The sequence below is a fragment of the Pelecanus crispus genome, chromosome 8 (genome assembly GCF_030463565.1).
Source record: "Pelecanus crispus isolate bPelCri1 chromosome 8, bPelCri1.pri, whole genome shotgun sequence".
Taxonomy (NCBI): domain Eukaryota; kingdom Metazoa; phylum Chordata; class Aves; order Pelecaniformes; family Pelecanidae; genus Pelecanus; species Pelecanus crispus.
In genome coordinates, this window is record NC_134650.1 from 26,290,507 (window position 1) to 26,304,237 (window position 13,731).

Genomic DNA, 13,731 nt, shown 5'->3' on the forward strand with positions numbered 1-13,731 from the left:
CCTGTGCCCCACGGAGCAGGGGCCATGGGGCTGGTGGGGGGCACAGTGCCCCTGCTTTGTCAGCTGTGGTGGCCAGCCTGCTAGCACCCACCCCAGGTGCCCGCTGTGGTGCCTGGGGGCTGGGCTGGGACAGAACTGCCCGGGGGGTAAGGCGGGTTGGGGTCTGTCCCTGCACTGGCCAGTGTGTCCCCAAGCCCCCAGGGCTGCCGGGGCAGCTCCATGGCCCCGCTGGGGCTGGATAGACCATGACACATTTTTTTAACTACTAGAAATAATTTTTTTAAATAGTCTATTTTAATGTAATTAAATAGAGATTGCTATATCCCCCACAGACGGTGGCTCCCCCCAGCCCCGCAGTCTGCATGGCCCCAGAGCTGGGCTGTCCTGCCCGTGGTGGCCATGGGGCAATTGCTTGCCTGCCTGCAGCCCGTCCCCCGTGTCCCCGTCCCCCGTCCTCCGTCCCCCCCCCGGCTGGGGCCAGGCACAGCCCGGCCCGCAGCCGCCCGTGACCCGAGGCCATCCCCTGGGCCTCCCCTGCAAATAAGCTTCCTATTTATTATCTCTTTGTTTTCTTGCTGGCAAGAAATGAATGACGACTGAGGCGTGAGCCAGAGCTCAGCCTGAGCTGCACAGCACGCACGCGGAAGGGATCGGAGCTGCTGGGAAGCAAAGTTCATCGAGCCAATAAAATAAGCTCATGGGTCAATGAGGTTGCCATGTCTTGTTGCAAAAAATCCCCCACTGTCCTCCAGCCCTGCAAAAGCCAGGGCACCAGGGGTGGCTGTGCGGGAGCATCTGCCCCAGCTGGGTCTCTCTGCACTGAGGTGGGCAGCAGGGGGATGGTTTGGGGGCTGTGCAATGGGCATGGGCTTTCCCTGCTGGCTGTTTTGGCACTGCCTGGCCGGTGTGCCTAGCCACTGCCACGTCCCAGTCCTTGTGGAGGGGGCAGGCAGCAGCTGCCACAGCCCCTTCTGGGGAGCAAGGTTTGGGGGAACGTGGCATGTCTACAGCTGTCCCTCAAGACAAAGTGGGGCTTCACCTGCACCTAGATGGGGCCTGAAAGGGAGCTTCTGGCGGGGGGGGGGGGGGGGGGGGGGGCACCCAAAGGTGCAAGGAGGGTCTGAGGCATGCAGAGGGTACTGCACGCCTTCATTGAGGCTCAAGGTTCAACTGTACTCAGCCCCAGAGGTGCCCCCAATAGCTCTCCAGCCCCTAGTCCTGGGGTGGAGGCAGCAGGCCACCCCTGAGCCCCCAGCTCCTACCCAATTCTCCTCTTCAGCCCTGGCTTCCTTGCCTCCAGCTCTGCTGTCTCTCCCTCTTCCCTCCAGCCTATTTCTCCCTCCCTGCATACCCCCAAATAACAGCCTTACCTGTCCCCATCATCTGACATAGGATACCTCTTTCTGTGGTACTGAGTAGCTGGAAGAAGGGACCGGTGCTGTGCGGGTGTCAGATGGTATAGAGCCAGCCCTGGAAATGTCCCCGGGGAGGTGATGGTGGGAAAAGAAGCAAGGGAGGGAGGGGGGGCCCTGCAGCCCCTGGCAACAGCAGGTGCTGTTACTGTCCATGGGCTCCCCTTCCTGCTTCCTAAATGATAAAGCCTTCGCCTGAACAGGGGCTTGAACCCTGGACCCTCAGATTAAAAGTCTGATGCTCTACCAACTGAGCTATCCAGGCTCATGTCTGGGGGTTTGGGGGATGTTCAAGATGGGCAGTGTCGGCCCCACTTCATGGTGTTACCAGAGGGACACCATGGGGACTTGCTTTGACGTCTTCCACCCCCACACCGCCCCAGCGAGGCCGCCACAGCGGAGGGCGTCCTCCCACCAGGACCTCTACCCTGCCCAGGCAGGCAGAAATGCCAGGTTTATCCTCTTGGGGACAGCCAAAAGCCAGAGTGATGAGGCAGAGGAGAAGGAGAGCCCGGCCAGGGCTGTGGGTGCCAATCCCAGCAGCCTGGGAAAACAATAACGTGGCAGCAGTGGGCTTTGAACTTGCTTTTCCGGAGGCCAGCACCCAGCACCAGCTCCTCAGCCCACTCAGCCACACTGCCTGCATGTGCTGGGCTCAGCACCCGGCTTCTGGGCATGGGCCGGACCGGCGTCCCACCGGGGCATGGATCCTGACACGGGGATGAGCCCCGCGAAGGTGCCAGTGCCGTAGGGATGCACCCACAGGAAGGGCGAGCAGGGTGCTGTAGGAGCAGCTGTAAAACCTCCGCTGCCCCCCCCACCGCTCCCCGAGGGAGGCAGGGGGGATCCGGCCAGAGGAGAGGAGCGGCAGCGTGGGGTCCCCCGCTCGGCGGCTGTGATCGTATAGTGGTCAGTACTCTGCGTTGTGGCCGCAGCAACCTCGGTTCGAATCCGAGTCACAGCAATGCTTTTGCCAACAGCCTGGTGCATGAAAAGGCCAGGCTGAAGATGCGAGGGAGGCGGCTGCAAGGAGGCTGGTTTGCAAAGATGCTGTGCCCTAGGAGGGGGTCACAATCTCTGACGGGCTCCTAAAGGCCACCCTTCCTTTTCTCTTGCCCTTCCTTCCAGTTCTGCAGGAAGGGGCCCCTCTGCTCCATGGGGAACCCACCCTGACAGCCCGGCCCACCTCGGAAGGGGCTGCAGAAGGTTAAAGCCAACCCCAAATGCTCATGGGGTGGGGGAGATCCACGGGGACAGCCCAGTCCCACAGAGAGCCTCGTGGGGCCTCTTCAAACACCTCATGTTCATTAAGTGGCTTAATTAAGAGCAACCAGAGAGGGCATCTGCCCTCCCTTCTGGTGGGACTGGGGACTTAATTAGGATTAATTAGCCAGAGGAAGAGAGAACACCGCGTGCCTCAGGACAGCCTTAGAAGGGAGATCAGAGCTTGGCATGTACGGTTAGCGGGGCGGGGAGATGCTGACTGAACAAGGCCATGAGCTTAATTATCCTGACTAATTGGAGCCTGCTGCTTTTTAACCCATGTCCGGTGGTGACAGCCCGCCGGTGCCCAGGGGTGGAGCACAGCACGCACGGCCCCGCGGCAGCCACGGGGGCACCGGAGACCCCTGAGGTGCACCCAGGACCGCCCGGCGCGTTGCCGCCGTCTCTCCCCCCGCCCTTTCTGGCCCTCCGCGGCCGCCGTCAGCCCGCCCTGCCGGGAGGGGGGCGGAGCTCCCCGCCTACCCGGAAGCGCCCGGCGGGGACCACGTGGTGGGGGAACCACGTGTCCGCAGCGCCATGGCGTCGGCGCCCAAGAGGCCCAAGGTACGGGGGGGCGGGGCACGGGCCGGCTCCGGGGGCTCCCGCCGCTCCGGAGCCTCCCGCAGGCAGCTGCCCCCCCCCCCCCCCCCCCCGCCCGTGCCGAGGTGCCCTATAGTGCGGCCGGGGGCGCTGGGGCGGCTGACGGGGCTCCCTCCCGCACCCTTCTTTCCTCCTTGCTCGTCGGCCTGCGCTTCATCCCGTGTTTTCATCCACAGGCGGCTGCCGGGAGCAGCGGCCGCGGGAAGGGCAGCGCCGATCCCCTCTCCGGCTTCCTGGCGTGGTGCGGACGGGCCGGGGTGGAGCTCAGCCCGAAGGTGAGGCCGCGGGGGCCGGGCCGGGCCTCCCCCCGGGCTGCCCGCGGGCGCCAGGGCCACCCCGCGCCCCTCTCCCCTGCTCCCCTCACAGGTCACTGCTCACCTCTCGCCCAAGGTCCGCCTGAGCAGGGAGGGGGTGGTGGCAGGATACGGCATGTTGGCCGCCGCGGAGCTGGAGGCGGGAGAGGTCCTCGTCACCATCCCTCGCACGGCGCTGCTGTCCCAGCACACCAGCTCCATCCAGGCCCTCTTGCAGGAAGGTGAGTGCAAGCAGAGGCTGCTTTATCCTCCTCGGGTCAGTCAGGGGGTCTGCTGTGCCTGCCCCAGCAACCTACCCGTGTTTTCCCTTTAAAGTAATAAAATGGGGCTGTGATAAAGCCTAGGGAACATTCCTGCTTTGTGCAGGATGGTGGAGCAGGGGGTTGCAGGGCTGTTAGCCACCAGGTAGGAAAGGGGGTGGTCAGGCACCCTATCGCCTTCCTAAGGGAGCCTGGAGCCATGCTGGGCAGTGGGAAAAGCCCATTGCTAGGAAAAAGAATGATTCCTTTCTTGCTGAAGGCACCCAGAGGCTCAGGGTGAGGACAGCAAGGCAGTGTGGCAAGTTCTGGCTCATCCATCGCTCCAGAGCAGCAGCTTCTGGTTCTGCTTCAGCTCAGGACAAACCCAAGCCTGGAGAGGTCTTATGGAGTAAAAGCAGAACTCCCCACCCCAGGCTGAAGACAGGCAAGGATGCTTGTAGGATCAAGCTTTGGTTCTTGGAAGACTTGTCTCAGAGGAAAGGACCAAAACTTCAGATCAACTTACACTTTCTCCATCAACTCTGGTTTCTTAGCCCAGGAGTCCCTGCAGAGCCAGTCCGGTTGGGTGCCCCTCCTGCTGGCCCTGCTACACGAGTACACAGCCAGCAACTCCCACTGGCAGCCTTATTTCTCCCTCTGGCAGGACTTCAGGAGCCTGGATCACCCTATGTTCTGGTAAGGTGAAACCAGGTGGGGCTGTGGGGTAGCCTGATTTGACAACTGAATGCAGGGGCTGCTTACCAGGACTCTTGGGGCTGGATGTGGTCTTACTGCATGACTTCATCCTTCTGTTCTAGCCCTGTGCTGTCAATGGCAGTAGCCTCAAGGACCCCCCTACCTGGGGTTGGAGCTAGCTACTACCATACCAGAAAACAGGAGTCTGGAGAGCACCAGGAAGTTGAGATTTTAAAAGAGAAAGGAGTTCACAAACCGTTCTCCTTGGGGCAGATGAGAGATAAACCTGCTGTTTTTCTTGCCACAGGCCTGAAGAAGAGCGAACAAGGCTCCTGCAGGGCACAGGCATCCCAGATGCAGTGGACAAAGACCTGGCTAACATCCACCTGGAGTACAGCTCCATCATCCTACCCTTCATGGAGTCCCACCCCAACATCTTTGACCCCAAGCTGCACACGCTGGAGTTGTACAAGCAGCTGGTGGCATTTGTCATGGCCTACAGGTGAGAAGTGAGGGCTTTGCTCTAACAGGAGCAAGGGCAAGGAGTACCATCACAGGAAACATTATAGGCCCTGTTACTTAAGTTCTTGTGCAACTGCAACCTTTTAAGTATACAGTGAAGCTTGCCCTGTGCTGCAAGGTGTGAAACAGGCTTGTCTTCATCTCCCTTGTCTTAGCTTTCAGGAGCCTTTGGAGGAGGAAGATGAAGATGAGAAGGGGCCCAATCCTCCAATGATGGTGCCTGTAGCAGATATTTTGAATCATGTGGCCAACCACAACGCCAACCTGGAATACTCTCCTGTGAGTGCAAAGCCGCTCTGCCAGGCATCATCAGAGTCTGGTTCCTCTTCACTGCAAGGCCTTTGGGAGTGGTGGCACAGCAAGGCTGGCTCTCTGAACCCAGAGCAGCACTGCTTACCTGCCAGGGCAGCAAGCGAGTCTGGCCTGGATCTCATTAATATGAAGCTATTTTGCTCAACATACTCCCCTACTGCAGCCCTGGCTTTAGCTAGGAAGAGCTTAGGGTCACTGAGCCTCTTTGAAACACCTTGTTTCTGAGTGGCAGGACCACTGCAGCTCTGAGAGCCTCTTCTCTCCCTGCTTGCAGCAATGTTTACGAATGGTTACAACACAGCCTGTCAGCAAAGGACAAGAGATCTTCAACACATATGGGCAGATGGCCAACTGGCAGCTCCTACACATGTATGGCTTCGCGGAGCCGTACCCTGGCAACACCAACGACACAGCTGACATCCAGATGGTGACAGTACGCAAGGCAGCACTGCAGCGTGAGTGGCACCCGTAGCCACTTTGGGAAAGCATGGAGCAGGGATCTCTGTTAAATAGCAATGTAATGAAACAGGGATCAAGGGTGACATGAAAAATAAGCCTGTTCCACAGTATTTCAGGTGCTGGGGCTATGCCTTGGTTTTCTGCCTCCGGTTTCCCCTTCTCCATTCACCATCCCCCCCTCCACTGCAACCCAAGTTGGGTTCACAGCTCTGCTGTCTTCAAAACAGGTGCCAAAAGTGAAGCACAGCAGCAGCTGGTCTCAGAGCAGTGGGACTTCTTGTGCCAGCTGGAGATGGTGGGGGAGGAAGGTGCCTTTGTGCTTGGCTGGGATGAGGTGCTAACAGAGGAAGAGCTGTCCATGACCCTAAAGGTAAGCACTGCCAAGTGGTGAAAGAGCTACACAAGAGCACAGACTAAGCGTACTGCAGCCATGCAAACCAGCATGCAAAATGGTTCAATGAAGGGTGGCAAGCAAAGGCATTTTGGTACTAACACTCCTGCGTGAAAAGTGGTAGGGGATGCGGTTACCCATCTCCCCAGGCTTCGGGTACAGTTACCGTTGTCTTCCTCTCCTGAACTAACTATCCACATGTACTTACGAACTGGTCTTGAATGGCTCTGGGGCTACTGCCATTCTAGAGAGCTCTGCACCTTTGTAGGTAGCAGCCAAGATATCCCTTAAGACTGTTCCCAGCACCCAGGTTTGCTGTTTGAATGTTCTAACCCACAAGTTACTTGTGATTAGATATTTAAGCCAGTTTTACTCTCCCACCTTTTGTGCAGCTGAGGAATAATTCACCTGCTCACTCCATGTGGCTCTAAGACCACACTTCTGTAGAGAAGAAAGTCTGATGTACTCACACTGCCAGTGACTTGTCTCTTTGCCTGGGTCATTACAGGTGCTGTGCATGTCAGAAGAAGAATTCAAGGAGTATAAGGAACAAGATGGCTGGGAAGATGACAGCAATGAAGAGGAAAATTCTACCCTCTCTAACGAGGCTCTCTCCAGACTTAAAACCCCTTGCAAGAAGCTCCTTTATGACAGTGTGCTGCTGACCCTGGCATCCTACAGGTCAGACTTGAAAGCGGAGCAGGACTTGCTAAATAACAAGGCAGCTTACAAGAAACTGAGTCAAAGGGAGCAGCAAGCTTTGCATGTGCGCTATGGACAGAAAAGGATCTTGCACCAGCTGCTAGAGCTGGTACACTAGAAGCCTTGCTGCCTCTGGAAGTGAACTGCTTGGAACTGTGCTTAGGAAGGGAAGGTCAGCCTTTGGCCATCTCTTCTACAGCAGTGAGAACAGATGTCAAGATTAAATATGGGTCCACTTGTCCCTCAAATGGCATGTGGCTTTTTAGCTACCTCAATATAAACAAACAAATCTTGCATAGCATAGAAGTGGTTTTGGGTGGCCTTATCTTACAATGAGAGCTCTGGAGCACAACTACCACCTTCTTCTAGAGGACTTAAGAACACCCAGATCTCCTAATGGCTGCTTTAGGAAGACAGACATACTCTGTCATAATAACAAGTGGTTTCCCTCATTTAGCATCAGAAATTTAAGGCAAGAACTGCTCCTTGTCCAGATGAAGAGGGCCAAAATCCAGCTGGTAGCTCTTACCTTACAGAGGTTCAGAGTAAATATCTGGCAGGTGTCCATGCTGACAAACTGAACTCTTCACCTATATTTTGTTAGTACTGAGTACAAGCCCATCCGTCTGGTTTTCATGTAGGCTCACTGTAGCAAGATATTTCCTTTTACGTATATAAAAGGCATTTCTGTATGTGCTTGAGACTGCTCTGTAAAGGAGCACTGTCACAGTTCTGCAGCTGCTGTAGGCTAAGCATTTGACAAACACCCTCCAGTTGAGACAGTTCTTCCCTGAACTCAGGCATTGCTCCGCATCACATTCAGCTATGTTAATATTTTTCCCTCAGCAGTTTTTGCACGACAAAACACTGGAGGTTTACAGGCCAAGCTATATTTAATAAAGATGATGTTTCTTATCCAGCCAATGCTGTCTACTTTGGGTGCAAAACCCCATCTAAGAGCGGGGGGGGGAAATCTGTGCTGCTGATGCAGTTAGAAGTACTGCGAACAAGCAAACCCCACGTACTCATACAGATAAAGGTCAGCTACAGCTCTACCTGCACTGCTGGGGGCCAGAGTGGTTTAACACTACCTAGGATACTTTTCTCCCCTTTTACAGTGGTGTAATGCTGTAATAGAATCCAGTCTGCCATCTTGGCTCTTCTCTTTACAGCAGACTAGATTTCAAACTAGGCATGCAGTGGATTGAAAGCTTAGTCTTCATTTCTTAAACGTGAAGTGCATTGTACCCAGGGCCTCTGCTGGCAAGGACACTGGTAATCCCTGGGGAGCTGACACCAGCACTGTTTTCTTTGACAGCACCAGCTGCAGGTTCCTTACCTGCTAAGAGAGGATATGAAGTTCAGTGGCCTCCATCCTACCAGCCCAACTTCTGTTATCTGGCTGAGTCCTGTCCACCTTCCACCCCCTCTTTACACCAGTTCTTAAAGCCTAAAGGGAACCAGCCACGTACAGCAGCATTAGTACAGAACCCGAGAGACCTTTGAGCTTTGAGTCATTAGGACAAGTCAAAAAGCTCTGCATGTGGTTTGCTAGAGTTAAACAGCAGAAAAAAACCCATGGCATCTAGACTAGATAAAGAAAAACTGTTTGCTGATAATTCTCCATTTCCTAACCCAATACAGGACGAAGAGTAAAGTGGAGTTACAACACCAGAACCAAAAAAATTCCAACTTCAAAAGGCTCAGTTTCAGTACAACTGCTGAGCTGCCAAACAAATGCCAGGGAATTGTAGGATCTGGCAAGAAGCTACTCCTTTACACTCAGGCAATTGAAAAAAACACTGCCTAGAAACACGTCACAGAGAGAATTTCCCTTGAGCTGCAGTCCACTGGCACAGTTGGCTCAGTGGTCCCCTCGATCTAGTTTTTGTTCTGTGCAGCAAAAGCACAGCCAGGTATGCAATCCCTTAAACCTGAGCAGGAAATCTTGACCTCTCCACCCATACAATAGCAGTCAACTAGCTTTAACAAACTAGTAATGTTATCTGAAAAAGAAAGCAGTGAACCTCTATTTCCTAGTATCTGCCAGGTTGCAAGGCATAGGTTAAAGGAGTTTGCAGCATTAGCAACACTGAAGCCACCTATCCTTATTACAGGTAACTAACAACCTTGCACAGATCCTTGCTGAAGGGAACTATCATAGCAGGGTGCAAGTCATGAGAAATGCAGCTGCTCTGCTGTGTGTGCTCTGCACCCCTTCACTACAAGCCGTCTCCTTGCCAGCACAACTTTTTCAGAGACAAATTCTGCTCGTGAACTTGCAACTAAGATACTTCTGTCTCCACACAACTGTGTCCTTTCCTGTTGCACTTCAAAGCAGGGTCCATAACAATTCTCCCCTCTGACCTCAAGACAGAAGACAAGCTCAGTTGCTCTCAATAGGCAGTGGCCAAAACACACTAGAAAACTGCAGATTTTGGATGGGTGGAACAGACTTGGAAAGGTATCAACTGGCCAGGTAGGATGGAACTAGATAGAATAAGCACAGTGGCACGTGCTGCATGTCATGACTTTAATGTGTAACTACAGTATGCATACATACAAGAAGTGGGAGAACTAAAGCCCAAGAACTAGAAATGCTACAAAATACAACACATGGACCAATACTTTACAAAACATTCAAAATCCTTACAAAATGGGCTGTATTGGTCCTTTGGGTTTTCTGTTTTGTTTTTTCCTTTTTTTTTGGGGGTTTTTTTTTTTTTTTTACAAACTTGTACTGTGTGATCACAGGGTGGGAGGTGGGAAAAGGTCTAGATTTAAGCCCCCCTCCAAAATTTACAAGTGTCAAAAAAAAAAAAAGCTGTAGGCCTGGTCTCTGGTTTCTTTACTAAAAACAGCTGACCCTCTCCCAAAGGGCCTGAGGTGTGTCTTCTCCAACAGAAAGAAGGCATTCTGACTGTCACTCCACTTGGTGTCTGTCAGCATTTGATGAGGGTGGGGGGAAAGCAACACTGAACCTTAACCCCTCCCCTACTCCATAGTATTCCCATATTCCAAACACATCCACCTTTTTTTTTTTTGTAAAACAACTTAGTGATTGAAAGGTCCCCCATCCACATAAAGAAAAATAAGTTACACAATATTATAACTGGCTTTTCAATATTCTTTGGGAGTCTGGGAATGTCAGGACAAGGAGGTCTGCCCCAGACAAGTGCTTGGCATCAGCAGCTGCCCCTTTATTACAAGCTGGACAGGCACCTGCCTTTTACACAGTTTGCACAAACCCAGAAGTCCAGACAAACGCTTCTGTTCCTTGTATTTACACTAGTTCAAAATGATATTCACAGCATCTTCTGCATTTTGGCCAAAAGTCAAAAATTTGTTTCAAACTTTGGAACGTGCCCACATAGACTTTCATAGGTTCTGTTGCATCTACCCAATCAAGGGCTGGGAAGGTCAGGAGGAGCCTTACAGAGTCTTCTGTCAGTCGATGGGACGGGGGACCTCCAGGCTGGCACGCTTACAACACAAGATGCAGCTCATTTAACTGGCACCAGTCCCTTCCATTACTTGCTGGGCCTGCTTCTGCCCCATGCAGCACTGTGCAACTGACTGGAACAACCTGAACACAGAAGCAACGCAGCGTTAGCTGTGTTTATGGCAGCAAATGGTGCCTCCACTATGAAGCACCAGAAACTCAAGGTGCATCTCAGCCCCTGCTTCAGATATATTGTTTTAGTAATTTTATGGATACTCACTTCTCGATTTCTGGAGCACAGTGAACAAACTCATGGTTCCAGAACTTAAATGCTGGATTTTTTATCAGCTCAATGAAAGTAATAAGGAGACCCCAGGGATGAGGCCTATTTACAATCAGTCGTTCCAAGAGAACCCTGAAATCCAAAAGTAAAAACAGTTAGAGCTCAAAGATCCAAAATACACAGAAGGAAAGTGAAAAGCCAAATACTGGCAAGTTAAATGCCTTCCGTCTCACCTAGTGATCTGCTCCTGGATAGCCTCTGTGTTGGCCTCTGCAAACAGGTACAGCATGGTGCAACTGAAGTAGTGGGTGTGACTGTTGGGATATCGCAGCTGATTGGCAATCGCGTTCAAGAAAAGGTACCGGCCTGCAGAAGAGGAACAGTGAGTACCTATGGTTTTCCTTACACACAAAAAGGAATAAAGCAGCAACTAGTATTGCTTAAGATTAAGGTTTGTGAGCCTGCCTTATGGAGGTACAAGAAACAAGAACAACTGAAGATATGAAAAAACCTTATTCAAGCCAAGCTGATGGGACAGTAAGAATTCAATTTCTCTTCATTAAACTTACTTCTCATTCCCTTGGATACCTTGAACGTTTGGTTTTAATATTGCTCCTGTATTCAGAATTTCATATTCTAACATAGCGTTACTTACCGTGAATTCACTAGCAGCTACATGAAATGATCTTCTGTATTTCTCATAGCTCAAACAATCTGCTGTTAAATTCAACATCACATGAACTAGAAGTGTTTCCAGCTTACCTTCAGTGTCCAGGTCTACTGCCAAATTCTGGAAGATGTCCATGTGAGCTGAGTGGGTAATGGTGCTCATAGAGGGTGTGCTGCCTTTGTTGTGAATGTGCGCAATAGCTTGAGTACCTACATAGAGCACCAGTGCATTAATCAGCTGGATGTTGTAGCGGTTGCCAGGTTCATTTGATACCTAATAGCAAAGATATGAAAAGCATTAACATCCTATACTCCTTCAGCAATTGAAGGTACAGCGTGTACAACAACAGCATCCAAATATCTTCTTGATTATACAGACAGCAACACACTTAGACATCCACAAATTCAATCTGGCATTTACCTTTTTGTAATATAGCATTTATATATATATACACACACACACTCAAAAGCATCAACAATATGTTGACAGACCCAACAAGACAATTTTTGTACTCCCTACCTAAAAGAAAAAAAAAATCATGTAAAGGCAATATGAATTCACCAGCAGTGCCAGAGGCTGGCTGAAATGCGCACCACCTGTATGAATGCTTCAGTCTGAGCAATTTTCTGAGAAAGTCCAACTTTAGTCCTGAAGTCTGTCACAAGCCAAACCATGTGATGTGTTAAATGCATGCAGTTGGCTAACAACTCTGAACTGGGCTTTAGCTAATTTGCCTTTTTCCCCCCTAAAGCATCAGTATGCAGATCCGTAGATTTCAATAACTAGCAACAATTAATCCATTTGGAGTAAAAATTTAATCAGATTCTAAAAAAATGCAATCAAGTTCAATAAAACCTGTCTCAGCCAATGCCTGGATAAACAGTGCTGGAGTCATGTGATGGAAGCCACAAGACTCTTCATCACCCAGTGGCTGAGCACAAAAAAAAGCTTGATGCAATCAGCTCTGACTATACTCTTCACTGAAGATTTGCAAGGTTGTGCACTAGAGACATGCAAGCAGAAGAGTCAAAGTTTTAGATAACCTTACATTTTCACTTACATGAGCATTTGGCAGCTCAGGTAGATAAAACCAACTGCTTTTAAATTAGATAATTTTAGGGTTCTTAAAGTCAACATTCCTCTTTCCTTAAATTCCACCTGTCTGAAACTACTTAACACACTTATACGTCCTGCTAGGGAGGGGGAAATACTCAGAGAAGTGTGCATTTTCAGAGGCTTTTCTACTACCTGGAACACGTTTGCTACACACTAAATTCCTGCAATAACGGTGGGTGACTCAGCCGACGAGAACGTTTGTCCTGCACTATTTAAATTCAGCATCCTCAGAAAGCCACTCACTTGTAGGTTGCTGCGCAAGTCAGACAAAAAAGTGACTGGAGAACGGGTTTTGAGATAGGAATCCAAGTCTTTCTTGAACTGAGGTGGCATCACTCCAGTGAAATTTGTGAGTATTCGTGGAGCAATATTAATCTCACTTAACATGTCCACCTGTTGAGAGAAATCTCAGTCAGCTAAACCATAGCAATCTCTAAAGGAACAAAATGCAAAAGCAGATCTGTAAGTGATATTATATCAACTACTGCTGTGGATTGCTTTTTACTACCAGCAATGAAAAGGAAAACACTAGGCTTTTGCAGATTTCAGAAGAAACTTGGTCTCTAATATACAAACTTATTAGATGACTGTCACAAAGAATTGAGAGTAGAGGATAAAACAATTCAAGGGTGAAGACTGTAGTGGAATTCAGTCACCACCTTTCAAGACTCCCTGTCTACACTCAAGACAGTTTGGTAGTTTAAAAAAGTAGAAACATGCACATAAGTCAAGAGTAGCCTTCTTCAATCTCAAGAAGCGCTAACTGAATGAGTGTTGCGGCTTCACTCCCATCACTCCCAATGAAGAATAACAGGACAATGCTTTAGCAATGTCACAAACTTTGCTCCTAATCGTTCCACGATAAGGAGACTGGCACTTGCCCAAAGATTTAATTAGGTAACATTAACACGTTGCAAAGTCTCTCCTCATTATGCAAGAGGCTTGCTTCAGAATGGTGGTTTATCTCATTATTTTGAAGATAAGATGGTGTCTGTGTTTCTCATTAAAAAGTATTTACAATTACATAGTGCTCAGACACCAGCTCTTCAACAATTCATTAACTGAACTCCGGTCCCCAGGCATCCTGCAGAGCACAAGCTATCATCCAGCATGAGCTACACAAAACTGATACAAGAACCATTGGCTGAACTTTCAAACAAGTTTGCTTTAGCAAAGCCAGAAAGACTGCTTTACTAGTCTGTTTTTCAGTGACAAATGAGACAGTAAAATGATAAAGAAGCCCTTGCCCCAACACCACGTGCCAGTTAGATCAAGTCAGCCTCCCTTTGGAAACAGAAAAGCCCTCTGGC

The 13,731-nt window shown here is 50.5% G+C and overlaps 2 protein-coding genes and 2 non-coding genes across 7 annotated transcripts in view; 2 read left to right on the forward strand and 2 right to left on the reverse strand.

Annotated features, from left to right (window-relative positions):
* Positions 1–1,604: 1,604 nt before the first annotated feature.
* On the reverse strand, positions 1,605–1,677 carry TRNAK-UUU (transfer RNA lysine (anticodon UUU)). The gene has a single exon. It is a non-coding gene; the product is annotated as a tRNA-Lys (tRNA).
* Positions 1,678–2,304: 627 nt separating this feature from the next.
* TRNAH-GUG (transfer RNA histidin (anticodon GUG)) lies at positions 2,305–2,376 on the forward strand. Its single transcript has one exon. It is a non-coding gene; the product is annotated as a tRNA-His (tRNA).
* An 836-nt stretch (positions 2,377–3,212) lies between these two features.
* SETD6 (SET domain containing 6, protein lysine methyltransferase) lies at positions 3,213–7,066 on the forward strand. The gene is made up of 9 exons (XM_075715197.1): positions 3,213–3,239; positions 3,452–3,550; positions 3,666–3,810; positions 4,383–4,524; positions 4,832–5,026; positions 5,202–5,325; positions 5,633–5,813; positions 6,045–6,187; positions 6,717–7,066. Exons 1-9 carry the CDS (start codon positions 3,213–3,215, stop codon positions 7,026–7,028), a joined length of 1,368 nt encoding a protein of 455 aa, XP_075571312.1. The 3' UTR covers positions 7,029–7,066.
* A 2,607-nt stretch (positions 7,067–9,673) lies between these two features.
* Positions 9,674–13,731, reverse strand: part of CNOT1 (CCR4-NOT transcription complex subunit 1) — a 61,141-nt gene continuing 57,083 nt past the window's right edge. For all 4 annotated transcript variants that reach the window (XM_075715807.1, XM_075715808.1, XM_075715806.1 and 1 more), the window contains exons 45-49: positions 12,665–12,814; positions 11,398–11,578; positions 10,869–11,001; positions 10,633–10,767; positions 9,674–10,496 (exon numbers count right to left, since the gene is read on the reverse strand). In XM_075715807.1, the coding sequence (XP_075571922.1) occupies positions 10,418–10,496; positions 10,633–10,767; positions 10,869–11,001; positions 11,398–11,578; positions 12,665–12,814 (678 nt within the window). In that variant the 3' untranslated portion in view covers positions 9,674–10,417. The remainder of the gene's footprint in view (positions 10,497–10,632; positions 10,768–10,868; positions 11,002–11,397; positions 11,579–12,664; positions 12,815–13,731) is intronic.

Coding starts and splice junctions, on each gene's coding strand:
- SETD6 (XM_075715197.1), top strand. CDS start 3,213: ATGGCGTCGGCGCCCAAGAGGCCCAAG. Junction 3,811..4,382: donor CCAGGCCCTCTTGCAGGAAG/GTGAGTGCAAGC, acceptor CTGGTTTCTTAG/CCCAGGAGTCCCTGCAGAGC. Junction 4,525..4,831: donor CTGGATCACCCTATGTTCTG/GTAAGGTGAAAC, acceptor TTCTTGCCACAG/GCCTGAAGAAGAGCGAACAA.